The 27,403-nt window shown below is 36.9% G+C and overlaps 2 protein-coding genes across 4 annotated transcripts; both read right to left on the reverse strand.

Moving 5' to 3' along the window:
• Nucleotides 1-88: 88 nt before the first annotated feature.
• tapt1b (transmembrane anterior posterior transformation 1b) lies at nucleotides 89-13,522 on the reverse strand. Its single transcript, XM_057332552.1, has 14 exons — nucleotides 13,335-13,522; nucleotides 10,674-10,804; nucleotides 10,276-10,394; nucleotides 7,848-8,010; nucleotides 7,458-7,593; nucleotides 6,835-6,932; nucleotides 6,644-6,713; nucleotides 6,468-6,548; nucleotides 6,284-6,393; nucleotides 3,672-3,731; nucleotides 3,314-3,382; nucleotides 2,408-2,484; nucleotides 2,086-2,252; nucleotides 89-1,933 (listed from the first exon to the last, which is right to left on the reverse strand). The coding sequence occupies exons 1-14, from the start codon at nucleotides 13,513-13,515 to the stop codon at nucleotides 1,701-1,703; spliced, it is 1,695 nt and encodes a 564-aa protein (XP_057188535.1). The 5' UTR covers nucleotides 13,516-13,522; the 3' UTR covers nucleotides 89-1,700.
• A 2,634-nt stretch (nucleotides 13,523-16,156) lies between these two features.
• On the reverse strand, nucleotides 16,157-26,306 carry ldb2b (LIM domain binding 2b). 3 transcript variants are annotated; one of them, XM_057332824.1, is made up of 10 exons: nucleotides 26,015-26,306; nucleotides 24,431-24,533; nucleotides 23,001-23,173; nucleotides 21,939-22,061; nucleotides 19,833-19,916; nucleotides 19,596-19,719; nucleotides 18,727-18,780; nucleotides 18,001-18,131; nucleotides 17,435-17,490; nucleotides 16,835-16,950 (listed from the first exon to the last, which is right to left on the reverse strand). In XM_057332824.1, the coding sequence occupies exons 1-10, from the start codon at nucleotides 26,144-26,146 to the stop codon at nucleotides 16,944-16,946; spliced, it is 987 nt and encodes a 328-aa protein (XP_057188807.1). In that variant the 5' UTR covers nucleotides 26,147-26,306; the 3' UTR covers nucleotides 16,835-16,943. The 3 variants fall into 3 exon arrangements, with proteins under 3 accessions (XP_057188805.1, XP_057188807.1, XP_057188808.1); XM_057332825.1 differs by having other exon boundaries at nucleotides 16,838-16,950; nucleotides 17,431-17,490; XM_057332822.1 differs by lacking the exon at nucleotides 17,435-17,490 and having other exon boundaries at nucleotides 16,157-16,950; nucleotides 26,015-26,305.
• Nucleotides 26,307-27,403: the final 1,097 nt, after the last annotated feature.

A 27,403-nucleotide genomic window follows, 5' to 3' on the forward strand; every position in this document is an offset into this window, starting at 1 on the left:
TATTTTGTTCATCCACACTGAAAGCCGCACTAATACCATGGAAACTCTTCAACAACCACTGGCACAGAAAATAAGATCCACAAGAGAATACAAAACAAAAAAACTTTAATTAACACAACGCCCGATTCCTCTCCCCAGTTCTGTCTCTGAAACATCCCATGTAAGGGATGTGACATTGTAATTTCTTTTCAGTTTCTACAGGAAACATGAATCTGTAAGAACCTTGAATGCTTCGAAGTCAATATAGGTACATAAACACACAGGGAAAATAGACTGTGGAACAATATTGTCAAAGAGGAAAGCAGTGGGAATAAAACAATTCAGTTAGTTGAAAATACATTGGATTGAGGTCATTTTCCCTTCAAGAGTTACTGGATGATTTTATCTGTGGTAATGCACAGGCAGTTGTAATGTGACTGCATCTACTTCCATCCATGCCATGTAATCACATATCAATTATAACTGTATATTTACTGTTTACTTCAAGAAATCTTAAGCGGTTTCAACATAAGCATAAGTAAAAAAGAGATCCTCATACATAGAATTTTGGCAGTTTAAGTGAGCGTGACTCATTGTTCAAAAGAGTTTGCATTCATGTGGGAAACTGAGCATAAAGAATTCCTTGGCATATTCTATAATGTCACTTAATGGGAATTCTAAATTACACATAAAACCAAAAGATAAGGCACCTCCATACAGATGGCCACTGTTGATGCCCTATTATTGTATGCAAATATGCATGTGAATAAAAACTAGTTGTATTATAGCAGTTAGTGTAGTATTAAGTGTAAATGAGGATCTGAAATGTCTTCATAATATGATGATATTCTACTCAATTGTTTTCTATAAGCACTACATGATCTGTAATCAATGTTTAAAGACTTTCACTCATGGGGACTGGTTCAAAAAGAGATTATTATGCAATTTTTAACACTGACTATTTTGGCTACTGTTAGGTTGAGATTTACACGTTTACATAATTGTCACTCATAACCCGACTCAAACTTGTTTTCTGAGGTCAGTATATGCCGTACGCTGTTACACATAAGATATTTGCAAAAATGTACATTTTCTGTTTAGCTTTGGTCAAGATTCTTACATATCGGAATGTTAATTGACTATTCAGCATCTGCTCCCAATATCAGTGGCAATTTATTTTTTATGTATATTCAAAACCTAATCTTTTTTGAGGGAATATGTATTAGAAAGTTGAAGGCATAAGACAGAATAGCAGACAAAATGAAGGGGAAAAATTTGTATTTCCCACTCCAGCTTGGACCTTTGTCTCTGACCTGCAGATACATTTGGAGTATCTGAATACTCCAATCTATTTCCAGAACACAATCCATCCATTTCTCTCATCATATTCATTCGAGACCCTCATGACAGAAAAGCACAGTGACTACTGGTCTAAGACCTCCTCTGCCATCCAAAGGTGACCACCGCTGGTGATGTTACTTAACTGGGTGGAGTCCAGAAAGTTAAGACTGTGTCATGATGTGTGTGATGTATGTGTGTGTTTGATTCAAAGTCTTAAATAAATTAGGTGCATCACTTTTCAATAAATATCCTGCAGTTTCACGCTGCCCAATTCCGATGAGCTCAGGTTCAAAGGTCAAACAGATCTAGCTGGCAGAGAGGGACGGGCATTTCAGTGCATAACCTGAAATCACTCTCAAACTTGAGGGTGTGTGTTTATGTCAGTCAATACGGTTACCGCAGATAGTGAAGCGATCGATCTCCAGCAAGTCATTTTTGGGAGCTCTGTGTTTAAGTTCAGTTTCCTCTTGAATAAGGCTTTTTTCCTCAGATTCATCTGGTGTAGTGAGGAACTGATCTGATTCGCTGGTGGGGAGTTGAGGGGCGGGGCTTTTGTCCCTGTGGGTGGGCTGAGTTGTAACTGATGCAGACATGCCCTCCTCGACTGGCTCACCTTTAGAGGGGGCGAGGACAGTTAGTCAATGACAACAAAACATTTGAAAACACTAACTTTGATACAAATGATTGATTAGTTACGATTGTTATGACATAAACACAGGATTTTAACTGTATTTTAAAGGTTGCTTTTGTTCTTGTGTGCGTTACCTGATGGTTCTTGTGTGTGTTTGGTTCGGTGGGCTCTGCTGGACACCCTGCTGGGTGTGGCTGAGGGGGGATTCTGAAATAACTTTTCCTCCATGTTTGCCTCCTTCACATACATACAGGATTTTCCCAACAACACAATACTATTCAGCACCTTCAGAGTGATCATACTGAAAAAACACACAGCAAACACAAGGTCAGTGCAACATCATGCATAATATTAGATAATAACATAACACCAGAAAATAACAAAAGCCTAAAAAGGAAACATGACCTAATAAAACTTTTCAACATTACTGTAGTTATTCTAATATTGTCAGCATACCCCAGATAGAAGAGCACCACGCAAACAATGGACAGAGAGCCCTGGATCTTCACCGAGCTGGTCACCACCCGGATCAGCTGTCAGTCACAAAACACTCATGTTACTAAACATCACAGCATCTTCAATGTAGACAGCTTTAAAACTATTAAGGTCTCTTGTAGAAGATTAAAGGGATTGTTCATGAAAATCTTTCAAACTTTCATCATTTACTCGTGTTCTCATGTCATTCAAAACCTGTATAACTTTCTTCTGCAAAACACAAAGGAAGATAATTTGAAGAACATTGGTAACCAAACATCACTGGCCCCCATTAACTTCCATTGTATACGGATACAAACCACTTCTCAAGTTATCTTCTGTGGTGTTCCGATACAAGTTTTAAAGGTCTAGTGTATAAAATTTAGTGACATCTAGCGGTGAGGTTGCGAATTGCAACCAACAGCTCACTCCACCCCTCCCCACTCCTTTTCAAAGCACTACGGAGGCTGACAAAGAACTAAGATGTCACGTTTTCGCTTCTTTGCCGAAGGAAATAACATATTTACGAGCAGTTTGTCCGTATAGGGCTACTGTAGAAACAACATGGCAAATTATATAGATAGAAATAGCTCATTCTAATGTAATAAAAACATGACGCTTCATTATCAATAGATCCTCCAAAAATTACACACTGGACCTTGAAATTACATGAGGCTGAATAAGTGATGACAGAAGTTTTATTTTTGAGTTACCTACGCTAATAACATCAGGAAAAAGTTTAATCACAGGACACATTTTCAGACTCAGGTTTAACCGATTTACAGGGATGCACTGTTGGAATATAAATTCTTTCTATTTTGCTCTTGATGTAAATAGATCTTCGTACTGTACAGATTTAATAATGTGAAGTGGAAGGTAGAAGGTTACCAGTAGAGCAAGAGGAAGTGGAATGAAACCCATCCTCCTCGACACACTGTCACTGTAGTCTGTGTAAGCCTAGAACACACACACACACACACACATATCTGATTGATAAATCTGAACAGTACTCTCTTCAACAGAACAACAATAAATATCCAGACATAACAGTAAATATACCAGAGACTGTAAGGTAAGGAGAAATATATGTTTCGATAATCTTCCACATATGATTAGATAAACTAATGTATGCTAGGGGAAACCATTTCCTTTTCAAGTACACAGCTGCTGGCTAGAAAATAGTTGACCAAGTGGACTGATGTCAAAATAACCTTTGATACTTTCAAAAAAGTAGAGATGCACTTACATTTTTCTGTCTGCTGCTGACCAAATCAAAGGCCAGACTGGCTCTGTATTCACTGTAGACCTGAAACACACACGCATACAGTTACTTAATCAGTAAAGCTTAGGCTTACATGAAATTAGTTTACTTACCAAATATAAACTGACAAATACTGTTTACAATTCCTGGGCTACCCCCTAAAGGGTTTTATTACTGTCTAATGTTATGTAACCACATTTCTTTAAAAAGCACAAAGACACAAAATGCACACAAAACTATTCTTAAATGTCCTTAAATAAAATAGAATAAATGCTAATGATAAGTACGAAAGCTAGTATAACCGTGTGAGAAGTGTGCGAGTGTGTGTGTGTGCTGTGACACTAATCTTCCTGGCTAAACTAAGCAGATCTATGTCTTTAATCCCTGTCTGTAACTACAGCGCCCTCCTCTTTCTGCCTTTTTATATCTCTTTACCTCTCCATCTGTAACCAGTTTTATCTGTTGTTCACTATACACACACATTTTTTTTACATCAACTCAAACTATTTGGGACTTTTTAGATGGACTGTCATAAGTACTCGATAACATCATAAAATCTCCATGCAATCCATGCAATGTCAACCTTACCATAAACATTTTTTTTAGAGCAAAGGTTTTTACTATGCTAACAGCACAGATGTCAAAAACTGGTGGTTTAAATAGCCATGTAAGGTCTCTCTTAAAGCATTATTTTTATTTATAGTGCATAATTTTCCATACTCTGGTAAGTGCCATTTACAAGACTGTCACATCCATAACGTACATCTTCCTCATGAATGGAGACACGAAAATTAAGTAACTATTTTATGTTCTATAAGGAGACATCCCTTCTTCATTTGCCAGGTATTTTTCTGGTTTGTTCATTTTAATTCACAGAAATCCAACAAAGTATGTTGTCCCTCAAAAACTGTGTCCTCTTTTGTCATTTCCATAACGCAGGTTTATTTCTCTGTCATAAAACAAAAAAAACTGCATAGACTGATATTTTTCTGATGTTTAGACTATCAACAATGGTTTAGTACAATTTAAACTGATGGTTCACTATATTGGTAACAAATACATTCTCTGAGAGTTTATATGTCACATCCATAACGCAAAATGTCAATTAACGCTGGAATTGCTCTATATATATTATACTAGTACATATTGTATACTATACATACACAGGCATATTACATACACACATACACTGCCATTCAAAAGTTTATAAAATCATTTATTTAGTGATCTTAAAAAGCAATAGATCTAAAGGCATTTGCTTGTATATTTTTGTATTATATACTTATAATAAACTTATGTATAATTGTGAAAACATTAAAACTGGCTTGTAAAAGGCCAACTTTAAAACAGATCAAAGCTTTCATTTTAGGTTCTTTCTCATCACCACATTATTGTTTTGATTAGATTTGTGTAATTCTACAATCTAGAAAAAATAATAAAAAGGATTGAATAAGTCACCCTAAACTCTTGAACGTATACTGTACAGTACATGTATACATATTTAGTATGTATCGTCACTAATATTTAATGATATTTACAACTGTGCAGATGCTTTTACCCAATGTGAAACTGCATCCAAGGCGAAGGGGAAACATTTTTATTGCGTTTAGTGCAATCCCTGGTAATCAAACCCATAATATTGGTGTTGAGCACCTAGCTCTACTGTTTGAGCTACAGTAGATATGTATCTCCACATTACAATTGCTCAGTTGGGAGTTCTGTTCTAACAAAATCTGTGAACAAATCCCACTGCTAAAAACAGGTCCTTCTACTATCTTCTATCTCTCTAGCAAATTTGGGTTAGTGGAGCAGTCAGGGTTATCCAAGACGCTGAGAGCAATGCTGATTCGCAGACACTCGCCCAAAGAAAATCTCCCTCTCTTTGTAAAGACTTCCTCTAGACTGGGACAGAGACTTCTGTCTATTCAGACAAAAAAGGAAACAGTACAGAACCTGCGTCTTGGTTAAATTTGAGGTCAAGTCATAATTCTCAGGACACTTATGTCATCCTGTGCATTTTAGGTGAAGAAGCATGCAAAGTAAACAGTGTATTGAAATTTGAGTAGCATTAGGTTACGTTTAAAAAGCTTCCCTTCACACTGTAACAATCAATTCAATTTACGGTTCATTTACAGTAGTTTATTTATTTCAATTCAGATTTAGGGTTAACAGATCTAAAGTAGTCTCCTCTCTGTTGAAGCATTACATTAGCTTTGTATGTTAAACTTGTAACCGTTATAAAGGTTTCTCTAAGCCCCATGGTGCAACATAAACATAATCACATCCGCATGATGAGATGTCAGTCTTGTGCCACACATAGATGCCACAGGCCTAATATTATTTTGTTTATTATTTTATATTATTTCAGATTTCAAAATCAAGGCTTTCCTGTGGCTCAGTGGTAAAAGCATGGCACTGGCAATGCCAAGGTCATGGGTTCGATCACAGGGGATTGCACAGTCATAAACAAATGTATAACTTTTGGATAAAAGCGTCTGCCAAATGCATAAATGTAAATGTAATAGTAGTACCACATTTGCAATAAAACCATTTGGAGAATACTTTGTAGTTTGGAGAACAATGCCGTTTGTACTCACATCTGCTGTGATGTCATTAAACTTGGTGATGAAGGCATGTTTGACAACATCCACTGCGATCTCAGAGGCGATGACCATGCAGACGTCAGGAAACAACACCCACAGATGATCTAACAGCAAAATCAACGATTAATACACATATCGACTCGTATGTACAAAATGATGGTTATCAGTAACCAGATACCTGGATTCCAGGAGAACTGCTCCATGTTTCTGAGACAGACAATCAGAAGGAGGGTGTAGTTTGTAAATCTTTCTTTAATGTCTAAAATAACACAGACAGAAAAAAAACCTTTGAGTTTGAGAAGTTTAAGGTGGACATATTTGCCATTTATATAAAGATAGCATATTTAAACCTACCACTGTTGGACATCTGAAAGAGGTTGTTTTTCTCAAATTTCTTAAATACGCTTCCTTTGATCTCAACAAACTTTAAAGAGAAAAACATATATGTCAAGATAGGCTTGGCAAAGTGTGTATCACAATATGCAGGATACAGATGCTACGGCATGCTTGTTGTGTTCTGACTGTATGTGTGTGTGTACACTTACATTATTTGACATCATGATGGTGAGAAGTGACTTGTTGTGTGAGTTGAAAGCCACGTTCAGTGTGGTGGCCTGGACCATGATCAGGATGGCATGCAGAACTGTATTATCAATGAAGGAAACGCATAATCTGTGACTGAATATGTTGAATATTAATTAAATAGATTGAAAAACGTTACAAAACTGCTGATACAGGACCAGGGGTCTCATTTATAAAACCTTGCGTAGATTTCACCCTTAAAGTGTGCGCACGCACAAAAGGAAGATTTTGGGTATGCACATGTTTTCAACCAAACAGATCTTGCCCCCCATTGACTCCCATAGTAGGAAAAATGACTTAGTCTTTTTTTTGTACTGTTGAACACAAAAGAAGACATTTTGAAGAATGTAGCACAGAAAACAGTTCTGGGGTACTTTTGACTACCATTGTATTTTTTCCTACTATGGTAGTCAATGGGGGGCAAAATCTGTCTGGTCATAAGCATTCTTTCAAATATCTTTCTCTGTCTTCATCAGAACAAAGAAATGTATACAGATTTGGAACAACTCGAAGGTGAGTAAATGATGACAGAACTTTCATTTTTGGGTGAAGTATCCCTTTAATACAACACTACTATGAAGGATACAGACATAGAGAACAGCCATAAAGAAGTGTGGGATCACTCCTATATGTGCTCGCTTTCTCTCTTTAGGTTCTGTTGCAGTCCAGTATAAAGCATCCAGAATATCCTGACCAAAAGATGAAAACAAGCGATCCGCCACCTAGAGGTGAAACACAGAAAAAGCATCTTTTCACCTGCTGTTAATATTTAGTCATATTGCTGCCTTCATAAGCTATCAGTTTCATATAGATATATGTTTCAAGTTGGGAAAATTGACAAATCTGAGGGAATTTTGAGCTGGGAGGAACCATAATCTTTTTTAGACCACTAAGCAATTGAATGTAACATACTTTACGTGATGTATAAACATGATAACGTGTAGGCTGCATAAACGCAAGCGTTATGCTACCATACCTCCAACATGTTGTAGATGATGTAGAGTTTGATGACAGACTGACCCCGGATCAGATGGTACATCATGGCATAATCCACATAATGCATCATGAAGTAACACAAAACCATGATGATGCCCTTGAGAACATCACACACCTGAGCAGGCTGCAAGATACGTGATCCACTGTATACACACAGACACACATAGAAAAAACATCTACCGGTTAAACTGACTCCATAGAGGTAAATCAGATAACTAGAGTAATAGCTGATCGCAACGACAAAGCAATTCCTCTGTTGGTCACCTACTTCACACACAGTCACTGGGTTAGTGATTTAGAAGCATCATGCACCAGAAAAAAAACACTTATTAAACATATATCTGTGTATACCCTGGCAGGGTGCATATTCTTCAAAGCGGCTGGTGTTGACAACATACACAGAGGCAGACTTTCCCCTTGTTGTTGTTTTTTAATAAGAAAATGTAAAAATAATACTGTATCTTTTCTATAGACACAAAGTATGTATACTTTTTTATGCATTACCCTAATAGTGGCAGTGTGCAAGCTATGGCATTTTCAACCGTTTTATTTTTTTGTGATGTTTTCATTACTGCGTATAGTTCAAATGGGTTACTGTTAAGTTAGTTTATTGTAACTGTTATTGGCAATACCTGAACAAAATCTAAATTTCTTGTGTGTGCCATATTCATTGTTTTTAAAGTAGTAGTTCACTATAAAATTTTAATTTCATGATAATTCACTCACCCACATGCCTCCATGTAGCACGTCCACGACTTCACGTACAACGCAATCGTGTGGAAAGGTCAGTTCCTGTGCATATCAGGGATGTTTAAATATTTTGAAATCTACATCACACGTAACCTTTCCAACGTGATTGCGTAATACGGAAGTCGTGGACACGCATCCTGGAGGACCTCCGAGGCAGAGCGAGCCATATTTTTATGTTTGAAAAGCATATAGTTCTTTCGTTTTCTTGGAGAATGACCAATCGTTTCGCTAGACAACACCCTTATTCATCGGCTGGCGTCATTTAGAGCCTTTTGAAGCAGCGATGAAAATGAAATTTGGACCTTAACCAACAGCCCCCCGTTTAAGTGCATTATATGGATAAGAACCCTGAAAAACCTTTCCTCAAGTCTCAATTTGTTTTTCGACAGAAGAAATAAACACACGGATGGCTTGTATGACATGTGGGTGATTGAATTATCATGACATTTTAATTTTATAGTGAACTACTCCTTTAACCTAAATGAGTAATCAATTCTTTTTTGCTATGAGTCTACAGAATTAGTAAATATTACACTAGATGAGATTTCATTCAATTACAATTCTTTACTGAATGATGTAACATCTTAAAACCAGCATACTGAAATGCGACTGAGGCCAAGTGTATAATTGTAAAGGAAATTTACACTGTTGTGAAATATTTACAAAAAGCAATCCAAGTTTTACTTTTACAAGAAAAGAATTTTGTATAAGATGTTAATGTGTTGTACTTTTTATATCATTATAATAATTTATTTGAATACATTTAAAACTTGATTTGAATAATTTTGTAATTGATGACACATCTAATAAAACATTACAGTAGACATTTTTTTTAACTACACTGCCATCCAGTGGCTAATCATGGAAGCCTATTCTAAATACTGTAAGGACAGGGGAATTCTGAGAATGGTCTCAGATGCTTTCAGTAGTTCAGAGTGATATCAAACACAACAGTGCAAGATTAGGTGACTATGGCAACTGCAGCCATGAGGGTGTGCATGTATGTGTGTGTGTGTGTGTGTGTGCGTGCGTGCGTGCGTGCGTGCGTGCGTGTGTGTGTGTGTGTGTGTGTGTGTGTGTGTGTTCATGTTTGTATATCCCGGTGGGGACCTAAACCTGAATACACACCAACACATGGGGACTCGTGTCACCGTGGGGACCAAAATTGAGGTCCCCAGGGGCAAAAAAGCTAATAAATTGTACAGAACAATACTTTTTACAAATCTAAAAATGCAAAAAGTGTTCTATGATCTTTAGGTTTAGGGACAGGGGATAGAATATACAGTTTGTACAGTATAAAAACATTACGCCTATGGACTGTCCCCACGGGGATAGTCAAATAAAGCCTGCGCGTGTATGTGCGTGTGTGTGCGTGCGTGTGTGTGTGCGCGTGCGTTTGTGTAAAGCAGCTGCAGTCATTTTTTCTGCATACCTGCTCTTTTTGCAGTAGGGGCATATATAAGCCCTGCAGGCAGAAAAATATACAGTGAAGAGCAGCTACTATATGCACAATAATTTTGGGTTTGCTTGTGTGTGTGACAATAAAGTAAAAGTAAAGATGCGTCCATAAGATACTATAGTTAAGATCAGAATCTAATAAAAGTCCCATTTTTGGGAATTGTTATTTGTGCATACCCTGTGTGAAGTGGGTGTGTTACCTGAGGCCGCAGCAGGGCAGTGTCAGCAGTCTGATCAGGGCCAACAGAACTCTGAGAGGCAGCAGTGTGAACACATAAAGAAACACATCCAGACACAGGAAAAACCCAAAGATCATCAGCTAGAGAGACAGAGAGAGAGACAGAGTGAGAGAGTGACATCACTGACATCACCTTCTACTATAGTACATGAAAATAATTGATTCTTCCTTTTTAAATAAGCCTATTTATTTTGCTCCTCTATCTTTGTGTGGTTAGTTGCATTTTATTGCATAGTCAAAATAAACACGCAAAACTGATTTTGAGAGCCAATGAATTGTTTAAATGTATTTTTCACAGCTGATTTAGTTTCCTCAGTTTACTGAGAAGATGAGTGCACTGCAAGCAGATGTGTTTGGTACCTTCTCCAGTTCTTTGGGAATCCGCAAGCAGGTGTAGACCCTCTCTCTCCGCTCTGTGTATTTGGCCTCATTGTGTTCCAGAAAATACCCTCTCGTCAGCTCAGCACTAATAAACCTCACCAGAGAGAGATCTGTAAATATGAAATATTCTCATAAACGTGGGACAAAGAGAGAAATGGTGATTATACACGCAGAATATATACAAAGCAAACAAACAAGTCATTTACAATAAATACAGGTTCAAATGTAGCCTATTGTAATAGTATGATTTAATGGTCCACTTGTGTGAAAATGCTTAAATAAATATTACCAATTTACAATAAGATTGTATTTGTTAACAAAAAGTTAATGCATTAGTTAACATGAACTAACAAAGAGCAACACTTGTACAGCATTTATTCATCTTAGTTCACGCGAAATGAAGACTATGTTATATCATCAGCATAAAAAAAATAAAAAAAGATTCTTCATGTAACATATCACTTAATGGGGTCATCAAGATTATTTGACCAGCCGAATAGTAAAAGCACAGTAATATGCTATTACAAAATCTCATTTAGCCAATCTTACCACACAGTTACAATATGCAACTTATTTGACTAGAAAACTGTTCATACAGTTGTGGTTTGATTGTGACATGCTGGAAACACACTACATTTACAGACAGAAAAGCTCCATTTCCACAGAACAGAAAGTTAGACTGTTCCTAGTGCATGTTTATGTTGAGGATAAGACGTGGTGTGATAAGGGCAAGAGATTGTCCTCAAATGAACCGCACACACTGTGAATGCTTTCTGTGGCTGCTACACAGGACTTCCTATTTCCAACCGTACTAGAGATAGAACTAGAGGTTACAGATAAACAAAGTGAACGAGAAACCAAAATCAAAGAGGACAAAGGGAAAGATAACCACTAAACCTGTGTGTGTAAATGACTGTGATTGTAAGATGTAATAAAAAGAATCCGCTAATAATTTATAAACAGATATTTACACAGTTAGCCTATAATTTATTGTGAAAAAGTAGTGGTTTATATTAGCCATTTTTTTATTTTCATTTTTTTCAGACAGTAGCGGCCGATAAATGGTCATTAGTGTATCAAATTCAATACCGATAATAAAATCAGGTCAATATATTAAAGCCAATAAATGATGAATCATTTCCTCTGGTTGAACCCCTTCAGATGCACGATGCTCAATACAGTAGTAGAAGAACATCTATAATTTGTTTATTTCATAAACATATCAGAAAAGTTTAACAGTTCAAGAAAGTAGTGTAAAATTAACTTGGTGTACAATTAAAAAAAAACTGAATGTTTTCTGCAATCACATTTTTAAAATGAAAGCAGTTTTGCCTTTGTTTCAGGCTCAGAAAAAATATATGAATATTTAGATACTGCATATTGGCCACTATATCGGTTATCGGCTTCCAATGTCAAAGAATTATCTGGCACTGGTGTTTTAAAACCATGGTGTTATTATAGTAAAAGTAGGGATGCACGATAAATCATCGGGCATATCGGTATATCGCCCGATAAATGGTCATTTTTTATGTTATCGGCGCCGATAATAAAATTAAGCCAATATATTATAGCCGATAATTCATTTCCTCTGGTTAAACTTCTTCAGCTGCACGCTGCTCACAGTTAAAATACATACAATACTGTCTTTCTGTCATGATTTTTCACTTACTGTTATTAGCAAAACATTGTTGGTGTAGGTACAGTATGTAGATACAGTATTTATGAATGTGTAAATTATAGGAACAAAAGCATATTGCTTTCTGTCTTGAGACCTTTTAGACATGTGGCTATTAATTTTTTCTGGGTTGCTCTGGAAGAACATCTATATTTGTTTATTAAATAAAAGATATACTAGAAAATTCTGAAGGTTAAACATTCTTTAACTAGTGTAAAGTAGGCTTGGTACATGCTTTTCAGGGGGGAAGAGAACTAATGGTTACCTTTTTTTCTGCAGTGAATGTTTTCAAATAAAAGCAGTTGCACTTTTTGCCTTCTGTTTCAGTCTTAGGGAATTTTATATTAATATTTAGATACTGTATTTTGGCCAATATCTCGGTTATCGGCTTCCAATGTTAAAGAATTATCGGTTATTGTTATCGGCCAAAATTTACATATCGGTGTATCCCTAAGTAAAAGTGTAGTAACCATGTTGTAGTGGCTTGACTACCATTTGATTGATTGATTGATTGATTGATTGATTGATTGATTGATTGATTGAATACAAATTGTATGGGTTTTTTGTTTTGTTACTTTAGTACCTCAAAGGTTACTTTTCTAAGGAAAATGACAGGTGCGATGCTCTTAAGTTAGTCTCATTATGTAAGCGGCTAAATGTGTCACGTGAGTCACTTTATTTATACAGATACTATATATAAACCAGGGCTGCAATAGGATGCTGTGCTGCGTGATCTTGTGGAAGAATAACCGATGCTGCAGCCACTTACGTATCAGCTGTGTGTGCGCGTGACTATGTTTACAAACCTAATAAACCTAGAAAACATTTCTCCGCAATTAACCATTAAAATCTAAGTTCAGACCGTGTCAATAAAGCCCAAACATGTTGTTTCTGTAGACAGCTCAATATATTTTGAGACACAACCTGTCTCTGCAACAGACAGAGTCGCTGTCTGACACTCTTACCAGACACATTGCTCTTTCTTTCTTTACATTTCGCCTTTCTCTCATAAAATCCCAGCGTTTCCGTAACCTCCGAAGCGCCGATATGTTTTTTCGTCTTGTTGGTGAGCAGTTTCTCTCTCTCCTTATCCTCGTTTTCGGTATCATTTTCGTCCCCGAGCCCAGCCGCTACAGAGTCCGCCATCTTCCCCTCAGACACAACATTTACGCGTCACAGCATACGTAGCAACACAAGTCAAAAGACTACAACTCCCATAATACAAAAAATATTAACTCGTTTTAAAACGTGATTAAATAATGTGTCCATTATCTAAAAAATTATATACAATACTATAAGTTTACTTAGGCTACTCGTTATTTATTTTTGGCACACTTCGGAATAATAGTTAACTATGATAATTATGTTCAAAATTTGCCTAAAATTTGCAAATGTACCCTTGGCATTTAATGAAACAGCTTCGGTCTCACCTTATAATGCTTTTAAACATTACTAGAGGAATTCCATATCCTTGGCTCTTAATGGCTGTTTATCTTCATTATTTGCTCCAAGTGATGTATATTAAAACTGTCTTTGTTAAATAACAGTCTTGTAGTCGAGACCAGCACATTCGAGTCCGAGTCCAGAGTAGGTTGAGTTCGAGTCAAGACCGAGTCCAGAGAGGGTCGAGTCCGAGTCAAGTCCGAGTCCTAGGACAAGAGATCTGAGACGAGACCTATAGAAATCTTCAAGAATATGTTAAATGTTTGGTGGAAACAATAAAACTGTTTGTGTCCTGTTGTGTTACACGAGGTTAACATAACATCAATCAGCTAGCTCATAGAGTGCTCAGTGCATTAAATATACCATGGCATGTACACTGTGTTTTATTTACTTAGCTGAGGGTAAAAAAGGCCACATAGTAAGTGTTGTAAAGGTAATTTTATTACAATTATGACTTCCCCCTGACCAAAGATATGTCCAAAAGACGTCTTTTATGCATCTTTCGATGTTGAAAAAGACGTCCCTTTATTGGCCCATTATTACGTTTTCTGAACGTCTGATATTGACGTACAGGGGACCTTGGTACAATGTAAAAACTGGTTCAAATCTGGAGTTTATCAGACTACTTTCAGTTTTCACATGGAAATAAATGAAATGAGACTCTGTGAAATGAGTTTTGTACCCACAATAATAACCATTATTGTGATCAGTGTTTGCTTTAGTTTGGCTCTTGATCCTTGACTTTTGTTAAATTAATTCGTTCAGGTCATGTAATAGTGTTATAAAAACACTTGTGCACTGTGAAAGACATGCTTTTAAAAAAGTTGGGGTTGTTTTCATGGAAATTGTCAGGCTGTAATAAAATGCATTCGTTTTAAACATATTGATCAATTGATGACTGGTCTGAGTGCTCTGGCTAGTCAATGCACAAGTATTGAGAGAAAATAAACAAACATATTTCACTGACATCAACCCTCATCATACAACCCTCAACAATGATGACAATCGTCAAAATAATTCAGATAAACAGATCACCCAGCATGCATTGCAGCATGAAGCTTTCTTTTGTTGATTGTCATCGTTGAGTTTCATATGCAGATTCTTGATGTCGTTGTGTGTTAAAGTGGTTTAACAGATTGCGAATACAGAACACAGTATATCAAACTACAGATCCACAGAGCTGACACATTAATAAAACAAACCCAATTGTGATCTAAACAATTTCAAAATGCATGCATTACCATTCAGAAGTAATCATCTCTTTGCTACAACTAATTTATTTTAACACACAGTTATGGCTGAAGGAAACCTAATTTAACATTAAAATAGAAGAGCCAAGAGCTCAACTAAAGCTAAAAAAGATCACAATAATGGTGATTTTTGCAGGTACAAAAGTGATACTGATTCAATGCAATGAACACAAATCATCAATTTTTAACCTTGATTCAATGGTTGCTTGCTATCTTACTGCACTCAAATCATTCAACTCAGTTTATTTCAAAGAGTCTCACTTAATTTATTTCCATGTGTAAACTCAAAATTTCAACCAGTTTTTACTTTGTACAGACTGGACATCAATATTACACAATCAGGAGACGCCATGAAAAGCTATAGAAACAACTTTCATTTTTGGCCCATAAAGGGACGTCTTTTCAATGTATATTTAATATTTTTGATGGGACTCGAGTGGACTCGGGCATAAGTCCAATTCCGAACATGTTCGAGTACGAGTCGATACCGAGTCAAAATGCACACAAGTCCATGACAAGACCAAGACCATTAAAATAGGGTCTCGAGACCGAGTTCAAGACCGAGTCCGAGTCTCGAGACTTCAACACTGTTAAATAAAGCCAGGACTATCCCTTAGTTGAATTAAGATATTTATGTCGCTTTTATAAAAATGCCTTATAAGAATACATTACTGGTGTGCATCTTGAGACAAAATAATGGCACTGATATTTTTTAAAGATATTTCTGGGCAAGTTATATTCATTTAAAACATGTCACACATTCATTTTAGTCTGGGACTAGCTTTATGCCTTGTCTGTGAAACCGGGCCACAATGTTTTGACACAAGTATGAGTTGCAGATGTAGTACACATATTTGGCCACTGGAGGGAAAAATAGATTCACAAATGAAACCATTATAAAAAACATTTTACATTTATATTTATTATGTACATTTATCTATGACTTTTATGACTTGATATGCAGTAGAAATCGAATCAATTTATTTATTCTCTTATTTCATCTTTTATTTATTTAGATTATATTCATTCTCCTCAATTTTTTGCCATATGCATGAAACAAATGCATTGACTGAATGACAGTGCATAGTCTGATATCATAACCAAACACATTTTATTAATGCAAATCTTTGAAAACCATACATAAAATACACAACTAACAACACAAACCTGCAGGTGTTTTACAATAAGCATTCAACTTAAGGGCAATAATGATATTTGTCTTTATGCTAAAAAACGCTATAGCGTTCACAATGGGAGTTTTGTCATTAACTGGAAGCTAAACCAAACAGTACATTACTGAACAAAGCTGAGACATCCACTTAGCTTTAAAAAGGGCTGAAAAAATTCTGATATGAAATGAATTGATAGATCTGTATATACAAGGCTATCACCGGGTCTTTACCCACCTGATCACCAAAACAATTAGCTGTCCTTTTTTTGGAATACTTAAAACAATTAAAGCTGTTCATTTGAAGTACGGAATACCATGTCACACGCCAACATGAATGCAAGCATGCACACAACCGAGCATACACACACACTCAAACGGACTCACACATACACCTTCTCGCCTGCAATTTCTCCTCTACAGTTCAAAATACCCTCATCCCTTGACAGCACTGTTGCCATAGCTACCCACTGTCAGATCACACTACTCCAACTGCTGCGTTGCCATGGTATCAGGCTTACTGTCCTGGTTGCCAGGGTGCTGCCCATTCCAGGAGCTCCCATTTCCAAGTGTCGGTGAGTTGGTGTAGTCATGGAGACTGTCATCATGGAGACCGTTGACAGGGTCAAATTGTTCATTCTCAAGGCGTGTGATCAAACGCTCGTCCACGTCACCCAACTCCCCTCCCATAAGAGAGGGCTCCCCTACCATCATCACATCCTACAGCAAGAGAGAGAGAGTGTTGACGTAAACAGAGACGCAGGGGGTCGAGCGAAAGAGGGGGAGAGAGAATGGCGGAGGTGTAGAAAGAAAATGATGAAGAGGGAGAGAGAAAGAACAACAGAAGCAGAATATTTTATTGCTTTTTTTGCAAAACCTGAACTTGTAATAAGGCTATTCAAGCACACAGCACAATGCACAAAACTACAAGAAATATTTAAGACTAAATGAGAAAGATGAATGTTTTTGCATGTAACAGAGTGTGCTGGAAACATAAGCTTTGTTCAACACGCACTCGTACGCATACACACACGTGCTCACAACTTGTCTGCAACCTTGTTTCTTTGGTCTTTAATTGGATTGTTTCAGATAGAGAACACCTAAATAACAACATATGTGCTAATTTAGCAGATTTGCATTGCTAAGTAGCTCGTTAAGACAGCACATGCTGCGTGATAACTGTCTGCATGTGTCACTCACCTACCTAAGCTCCGCCTCCAGCCACCCGCCACCCCTCGTTTCCCCGGCGACACGTTTAGGCTGGGGACCAGAGACGGACAATACTAATTATCATCAAATCAATTACAGCTAATTAGTCTTAATTACAAACAAATTAATCAGACTGCACAAATGACTATATATTAAAAATTACTCTACAAATTATAATCAAAGTGAAAACTGTTATTTAGTATAAACAATGAAAACATTACAGTTATTTTAAATAAATAATACAGTGCCGATGTCTACAATGCATAGAAATGGACAATCTGGAAAGAAACAGTTAAGGTGGGTTAGCTGCTCTCTGTCTCCTCTCTATGTTGCTTATTATATTGTCTATACTGTCTCCTCTCTATATTGCTTATTCTTTCTCTTTTATTCACACAGACACACACACACACACACACACACACACAAATACACACATATTTACAAGCATCTAGACGATCCTCATATATATTGTAGTAAGTCTCAGTATAATGTAGGTCTAGTATAGGTCTTCTCTGTATGTGTGTCTCTGTATGAAGTGTTTGTGTGTGTATGTAGACATACCTGTGAAGGCAGGCTGAAGTTATTATTATTGGCTGGGCTGCGCTTTTTGCTGTTTCCTGTGCCGTTGTTAGATGCGCTACCAGCTGAGTTCCTCCTTCTCCGTCTCTTTGCTGCTGGTTTGGCTGGTTCTGCTGTCAATCAGAACACATCAGAGCGGAAAGTGAATCAACACTGATTTTGATGAATGTTGTGATAGGAGTGAAAAAGAAGATGGGCGGGTGTTTACACTACTGCACAGAAGGTACAGATACACCATATCATAACTACAAACTAAATCAATATCAAGAATTCATATGGCAATATTGATTCCAATATATAAAGGAAAATAAAACAAACACATTTGCATTTAATAAAGGAATTATTAGTGTTTGCTGGTTCTGAAAAAAATTGTGAAAGCTTAGTTTTAAGGCCTGTAAATGAAATTGCGGTTGGCGTGATTTTGCACGTCTTGTTTTCAGTCACACAAAAATACATTGCAAATAATGTGACATTTTCTATCAGAAAATCATTTTCTATCAGTTCTATCAAAATTTACATTTAAATCAAAGACATTTTCAAACATGAATTTTAATATTTTTTCACAAGTACAAAGTAAAATAAATAGCTTACATAGCTAAGGTGGAATTGTCTAAAAAAATCAAATTTATACAGTCTGTATGTACACACACACATGTATATATGCTGTGTGTAAGCACTGTGAACTTGAGCTGTACAGATGAAACATACATTTTTTGGGATTAGTGGGAAATACTTCTGTCTTGAAGGTGGGCGAGGGTCCGACTAAAACAGAACAATTAACAACAGTCAAAAGGCATCATCACAAAAACATACATGAACTTATTTGAGAAGATTTCACTACATAAAATTCACTCTTGTGAATACTATGCGATAAGGCTGCCAAAGAGTAAATAGGAAAAATATAATGAGGAAAAAGAGAGCGTTGTCTGAAAGAACAATACCCGTGTTGTTCAGTGAAAGTAAATGAATTACTGTCACTGAACAGCAGGAGGTAGTTCTTTTTTGGAAAAGTGCTGTAAAACAACATAAATAACATTGCAAGGTCAAAGCATTAATTAATTAATGTAGATCACAAACCCTTTAACAGCTTGTGTTCAGCACTTTGAAATGTTAATAATGAATATGAAACATGTTTACAATGTATGAAAGAAACTACTGTAAATGTAATGACTTTGTGTAGCTCTTAAAAAAGAACACAACATAATGAAAGGCTGGGGAGGGGGAGAGAGTAGATAAACAATGCTGTTATAATGTATCATTGCTTCAAAACAGTGTTTAAAGTGAAATGAAGCTAACACCGTATCTACACCGGACAAAAGACAATAGAGCGCATTAGAACCCATTATAATTTAAAATTTTGTCCACACTGGATGCTGTGCCGCGTCCAGTGTAGACACGGTGTAAGAGAGGCCATGAAACAAGAGATGTATTGACGAATGTAGGGGAGGGACGCAGTGTGTGTGTGTGTGTGTGTGTGTGTGTGTGTGTGTGTGTGTGTGTGTGTGTGTGTGTGTGTGTGTGTGTGTGTGTGTGTGTGTGTGTGTTTGCGTGTGCGTGTGCGTGTGTGTGTGAGAGACCTGGTGGTGTTGTCAATCTCTGCCACTGATTAAAAAGGCAGGTCTTTAAGCAGTCTCTGGGACTCAGTCCGTATGTCTTATGCCTAGACATCAACTCCTGCATTGGCTCCAGAATCACACACAACTACACACAAGCAAAAAAAAATATTTCTAGTCTTTCAAATCTTCCAAATTTACAACTGTTTGAATCTAAATCTGACTATATATGTATAGTTTGTTTGTATGATTGAAACATACTCTGAGGTAGTTCAGTGTGAGGTTGGTAAGTCCCACTCGACTGATGTTTTTGGACAGTTGCTCGACAGCTCCAGGGTCTTGTGCCTAACAGACACACACACATACAGACAAAAGTCCATTTATTTTCTCTCTTTTTTGTGCTCCATCCAGATAGAGCTCTAATTCATTACAGGATATGTTTCCATGGCAACATTCTGACAGCTTAGCTAAAAGGTTTGGATGCTTTCACCTTGATTGATAAAAAAGGACTGAAAAAGAAATATGTTTTTGCCTGACTACAACCTGTTACCTGTGAATACATCTGAGGACGCCTGTGTGTACAAACAAATGAATACTGTGCATAATATGAATATGTTAATTTAGATAGAAATCTGATGATGTCTTAATAAAGAACAGATACGTTTAGATCACCTTTAAGTGAGAGTTTATATGTACTGTATAGCTGATATCTATACAGTTCACATTTATGCATTTGTCAGATGCTTTTATCCTAAGTGACTTAGTACAGCATATTCAAGGTCTACATTTTTATTAGTTTATTAGCATGGCTTTTTACGCTGCTAGCCTACTACACAATGCTCCAACAACTGAGTTACAGAAATGTACGTAGGAACAAATAGCAAATATATAGATGGTTTTATCTTAACAACATAAATAAACGTTATTGCGCATGCACACTTTTATGACCCCCCCAACTAACTTCCTGTACACATTCACAAACAATAGAGTGCCTGTAGATTATTTCTGATAACAAGCAAAAGAAACCGATAAGAACCGTTACTTGGCTAAACTTGTCTCTCCAAATTATTTTAATTTAGACTCCGATACCAAGCTCAACCGCTAGATGTCATTGTACCATACGGTTTGTTTAAATGCGACAAAAACTACAGGACCCATTCAACAAATTGTTTATTTAATAAAATGAACATACAACAAAATTCAACAAGTATTATATAGTAAAATAATAATACTAATTAATATGAACATAAATTAAATAAAATATAAATAGTTATATTATCAGACACTAGCCAAACACAAACCGGAAGTTAACTGGGGGTCAGGCGCGCGCGCGTCCGATGAAACGGTCTATAAATGACTCACGTGAGATCAACTTAGGGGACAGTTCAGCCAAAAACAAATGTTCTGTCATCATTTATTCACCTTCCAGTTGTTCCAAATCTGTATAAATTTCTTTGTTCTGATGAACACAGAGAAAGATATTTGGAAGAATGCTTATAACCAAACAGGTCTTGGACCCCATTGACTACCATAGTAGGAAATTTGGTAACACTTTAAAATAAAGTATATTTTAAAAGTATAATAATAAGAAAAAAAATTATATGTTAAATATTTATATTCAATATAGATTATATATAATATATAAAAATGTATATACACATGTAAATACATACATGTAAATATGCATGCATGTTTATGTATTTATATATTCCTAATTATTATATACAGTACACACACATATTTTATAAACAAAAACATTTATTTAGCAAACGATGAATCGTTTGACAGCCCTACAATAATATAAATACTTTCATACTATACATATTAAAATATATAACCATTCTTGACTATTTTATTTTATTATGTACATGCCAAAACTAAAAATTAAATGTATACTGTAGTACGCAGTTTGTAACAACAGTTAGTATGTTACATTTTTCCACATGACCTCACATAATGTTCAGTTCTTATCTTGGAAAAAAATCATTCAATTTTGTGTAGTCATATCTTTTGTGTATGTCATAACTAACTAACTAACTATCTTCCTGTCCCATAAAGATTTAGAATAAAATCTATTTATTATCTCAGAACAAAAAAATATATTTTGCGTTTTTATGCACATTTGCTGTAAAAACACTTAATTCTTGTTAGTCTGATCCTATAATGAGTCAAGAAGGGGACTGCAGCTGATATTAGTTCCAGTCCATTTGTCACACAGGAAATGAAAAGTCGAGTTGAGCATTTTGCGGTATTGTACAGTATTCTGAGATACGGTATTCTGCGCATATTGCCATTCTAGGTCATTCGGGTTATCTTGTAGTGGGGAATGTTTAAAACTATAAAAATAATATAATAGATATCACTCACATTAACAGCCAAAACACTGCGAGGAATGAGCTCACTGTAGTGTGTGATGGTAAAGTGCCATGTTTTGATTCTCATGAGGTCATCAAAGGTGAACACAAGAATAAGACGACCTTCAGTACACACCTGTCAAAAAAACAGAAACTGAATCAGGTGTGTGTGTCTCTTATCCCCCTTCAGTTATACTTAGCTCAATTAACACGTATTTGCTGTGGAAACGAGAGAGATAATCTCCCTCGTTCTCGTGATTATCTTTCAAATTACAAAATCATAGCAGTGACCTGACCACTTTTGGTTTTTCATTATTTTTAAATCATACGAAATTATACAGTTCTCTCATTAAAGCAGTATTTTCTGCACAAGCAAGATTCTCTGTATGGAACTCTGAACCCCAACATTCAGTTGCCGGGGGAACGGAGGGTAGCTGCGAGGTTGGCATGGCAACGGGAGGGATGTAATCCCAGCAGACACGCTCTGATCAATGCCTTCAGTATACATACACACACTTGGGAGCAGTATCTGTATAACTTAGCTACAACACACGGTCTTGCAAATTAATATTTAATTCACAAATGTTCATTTACAAAAGAGCAAAGTTGGACAAAACTCTCTCCCTCTAAGTGACAGGTGGAAAAATTTGCATTCTATAGTGGTGTATCATATGAATATTGCATAGGACACTCAGTCCAAAAGATGGAAGTCAGGCATTCCAGCTGTCTTACAAACGTGGCGGCCTTGTTTGCGAACAAACTATCATGTGATACAATTTGGATATAAGCAAGAGCGTTTATGTAATGTACTTGCTTAATGACAACATATGAGAGTTTACATAGCAGATCATCCTAGAATTTTGCAGCATAAACCCCTAGCTAAAAAAAAAGTGATTTGAGTGGATGAGCGAGAAAGAGAGAAAGGAGGCAGAGGGAGAGAGCGGGGTTTTATTTTCCTTTTTTGTTTTGTGCAGTTCTAGCCCAGAATTCACAATGAGGAATACATTAGCGCTCAAAATGAGAAAGCAAAGACACACCGAGCCACATTTCTGTGAGCGTGCTTACCGTACCGTACCTTAGTGAACGTTGGTTTGCCGTGTTGTGTTGTCATAGTACAGTGATGAGAGTCGACAGTAATAGTTGAGTTGTTAAACGACTCCTTTGTTTGTTTCAGCTCGAAAAACAACTCATAGACTCCGCCTTCAAAGAGAGAACTGAAGTAACGAGGGATGAGGGTGCGGCCAATGGCTGGAAAAGAAAAAACGAAGTGGATGAGAGAAATATGTGAGGAGAGGGCAATTTCCTTCTTAAGATATCACTGTGATGTGTTTGCTTATTGCCAAGTGAAAGTGGCGTGAACTTCATATGCAAGTTTTTATTTGTTTGCTCATGCCCATGATGAGAGAGACTCAAAGTTAAGTGGCACGTTGGCCAAACAACCCTACTGGCAACCGTAAATGTATGTGTGTGTGTCTCAGTGTGTGGTCCCCAAGAGTTAGAAACAAACAGGCTGCTGAATAGAGCCGCAGGCATTAAGTCCAGCAGGCTGAGCGTGTGCACAGAACAGTTAGTGCTCTGGAGCTGTCAATCACTGCAGTGGAGGTGTGTGAAGTCTGCAGGCCTATATTTATTTGAACACCCCAGACCTGTCAATCAAATCTCACCACATACACAGTGAATAAGGAATGAATGAGAATGTGAAATCCAGCACAACTGTCTAGCCCAAACAAGCTAAAATGAATCCGAACTCACTCTCTCTCTTTTTATGCAATATTAACTGTACCTAAATAGTTGATGAAAACCTACTCATGCTACTCATACACACATGCGCATATTTTCTATCTTAATTAACTCTTATATGGATTAAAAGGATTGTTAACCTAAAAATAAAAATTCTGTCATCAATTACCTTGGAGTTGTTCCAAATCTGTATGAATTTCTTTGTTCTGATGAACACAGAGAAAGATATTTGGAAGAATGCTTGTAACCAAACAGTTCCTGGACCCCATTGACTACCATAATAGGGAAAAAAAATATATATATATTTTGGTTCTCTTGAACACAAAAGAAGATATTTTGAAGAATGTAGGACAGCAAACAGTTCTGGGGCACTTTTGACTACCATTGTCATTTTTCCTACTATGGTAGTCAATGGGGTCCAGAAACTGTTTGGTTAGAAGCATTCATCCAAATTTATTTCTCTGTGTTCAACCAAACAAAGAAATTTATTCAGGTTTGGAACAACTGGAGAGTGAGTAATTCATGACAGAATTTTCATTTTTGGGTGAACTATCCCATAATAATGCGATAATCAGGTAGACACCATTATCTCATCATCATTGTGATATTTACACAAAATATACTGTAAAATGTTCAATATTGAGGAAGACCACATGTAATTGTTTAGGAATCTTCTGATTAAAAACATATTTATCGAACACTGTTATAAATATTGATCCCCATCCCCATCAGGTCTATAGTGGATACGGCCCGGCACACACTTACTGTACGTCTTGGGTCCTTCCTCCAAGCAAAACGAAAGTGTTAATGTGGCATCCTCTTCAAAGAACTCAGTACAGAATGAATCCCACCAGAGAATGTCACAGTCCTGTGGGATCACACATCAACACACACGTTTGGACACATTTAACACTGAATAAGACAGAGAAGTGGCCCCTGAATGACCCAAAAAGGACCATAATTAGGCTTGGCAGAGTGATTGTTATTTCAAAGCACTCTGTTTATTATAAACACACACCCAAGGTCGGCTCACCCCAACGACAGCTACCATGTTATTGAGATTCACTTGATCATATCGGACATGATAATAGACTGTATTTTGACAGCGCTAAAACCTTTGCAATTCTTATAATGGAGTGTTTACATATTGTAAATGTGTTTGAAAATGTATTGCAAATGAGGGATATTTCTGTTGGTCATCATTCCAATAGTTCACTCTCTGTCAGGGCTATCCATCAAACTGCAATACCTCTGCTGATACGTTTTTTGTGCTTTCTGTTATTCGCAAGGCTCTCGCTGAGCAGAGGCAATATTCCATGTGTTCAATTTATTGCAGATTATTTTTGCACACACATCAAAGGCATCAAGAGGGGTGAATATTAGCTTGTGCTGCAATTTAGATTTGGGGAATATCTATATTATTTATAAAATAATATAGAAATTATATTGGTTACAGTGCACTGTTTTTCCTCTTTTTGTATTATGGAGGGCCAGTGACTCAAAATCCAAACTAAACCGGTAAAACTATTTTATTTTTATTTGTGTCCTTGTAACATGTAACATGCACTTAAAACAGTAATAACGTTATGAATAATTCCAAGTAGCCAATCCTAAACCTAACCCAAACCTTATAGTAACCCTATGTTAATTAATACTTAGTACTTATTGTGTAACTACACAGTAGCAAGGATTCATTAAAATAAAATATCACCTAAATAACACTAAAACATAAACATTTTAATCACATCGTGACAATAACTTTAAATCAATAGTGCATTTGGTATCTTATCACTGCAAAAAAATGCAGTGCTGTGCAACTGAACGGTAGGATCTTTCTTTGGTTTATCTATCAATGATCTATAGATTATAACTCAAATGTATCAGTAGCACTTTATCATAAGGTTGTATAATGTTAACGTTAGTTATTGGTATTTGATATCATGAACTAACAACGAATAATATTTTAATGTAGGCTAATAAATGATTTATTTATTTATTATTATTGGTTAACATCAAAACTATGTTTACTGTTTTACTAAAGTTAACGCACACTTTTAATGTCCACCATGTGTTAGTATGAAGAAATGAACAAAGCTGGTATTAATAAGTGCAATCAAAGGAATGATTATTAGTTCATGTAAACTATTGCGTTAACTAATGTACAATCTCATTTTAAAGTGAAACTTATTCTTTTATTGTATGTTTGAAGGTAAGATTACCACTAAGATTTAGCCTGCCGTCTACATTGAATTGCTTTATTATTAATGTATACCTGATTATACTTTTCATTATGCAACCGAATCTGGTGATCTACAGTGAGCTTTTGTTTTATTATAAGTGATCACTTACCTCGGGCCGGGACTGGAGCCGTTTGTTGAGCTCATGCATCCGGTACTCTGGCTGCACCGGGTAGGGCGCGTGTCTCCGGTAAAACGGACCGAATGGAGAGGAATAGAAGGGATCGCGCGGCGCGCCGGTCATGGTTTCTGTTACCGACAGCGCGCGAGGAGCGCATCAACACGCCGCACGTGGAGCACGACGATCGTAAACATACACACGCGCGCTCGCGGACGCACGGAGAGATGCGACTGTCAAATCACACGCGGGCTCTGCTGTGAGAGAGGAGCAGAGCGGAGAGGACAGAAGAGGAGAGGGGGAGGGTAGGAGTGAGGGAGGAGGGAGGCAGGGAGCGGGAGAAGAAGCTTATGGAAATTGGAGGGTCTTTCCTTACAGTAGAGTCTGACAAGTTGGCCAATTAGAGCAAAATATAATGGAATGCAATTACTGTAAGTTATTAAAATGTTTGTTCAGAGAACCTGCCCATACATGTCACCGATGACACACTGCAGTCTGTGCTACTGTAGATTCAATATAGCATGAAAAAACAGCATTGCACGCATTTATTGCAGAGCTGCAACTAGAGGAGAGTCAGTGCTTCTCTACTTGTATTTTTCCATCTTTCTTTATGACTCACACCAGAGACTTGCTCTCCCACATACATACAGACTGACTCTCTCCCTCTCTCCCATTTTTATACACATTTTCGTTTTTTTGAATCCTTTACTTTTTACATTTTATTATATTCTTGTCTCAGACAGTAAAGCAATCTCTTTTAAGCATTTTATTTAAAGAAAGTATTAGAAGAAAAATAAACTTTAGGAGAGAGAGAGAGAGAGAGAGAGAGAGAGAGAGAGAGAGAGAGAGAGAGAGAGAGAGAGAGAGGAGAGAGAGAGAGAGAGAGAGAGAGAGAGAGAGAGAAGAGAGAGAGAGAGAGAGAGAGAGAGAGGAGAGAGAGAGTGCATCTGGATTGTATTACTCTCTTGTTTTAGAGGGAACCAGGGCCCAAGAGTTCACCTCCTTCTTCACTTTTTCTCTTAGCCTCTCTTTCCCATGGCTGAAACCAAGACGCTCCTTATTACAAAACATTGTGTAAACACACACATACCCAGAGTAAACACACACACATAGACATTCACACACATTGTACAATTTTTTTGCTTTATGTTGTGTTTTACTGCTAGTCAATATTTACATGTTTTCTGTCTAAAACACAATGCAAGCCAAAGGTATACTTTGAAGAGGCACAGCACGCACACACACACACACACACCACACACACACAACACACACACACACACACACACACACACACACACACACACACACACACACACACACACACACACACGCACGCACGCACACACACACACACACACACACACCTCCCCTCCCCCTACA

Source organism: Triplophysa rosa, linkage group LG4 (genome assembly GCF_024868665.1).
Source record: "Triplophysa rosa linkage group LG4, Trosa_1v2, whole genome shotgun sequence".
NCBI lineage: Eukaryota > Metazoa > Chordata > Actinopteri > Cypriniformes > Nemacheilidae > Triplophysa > Triplophysa rosa.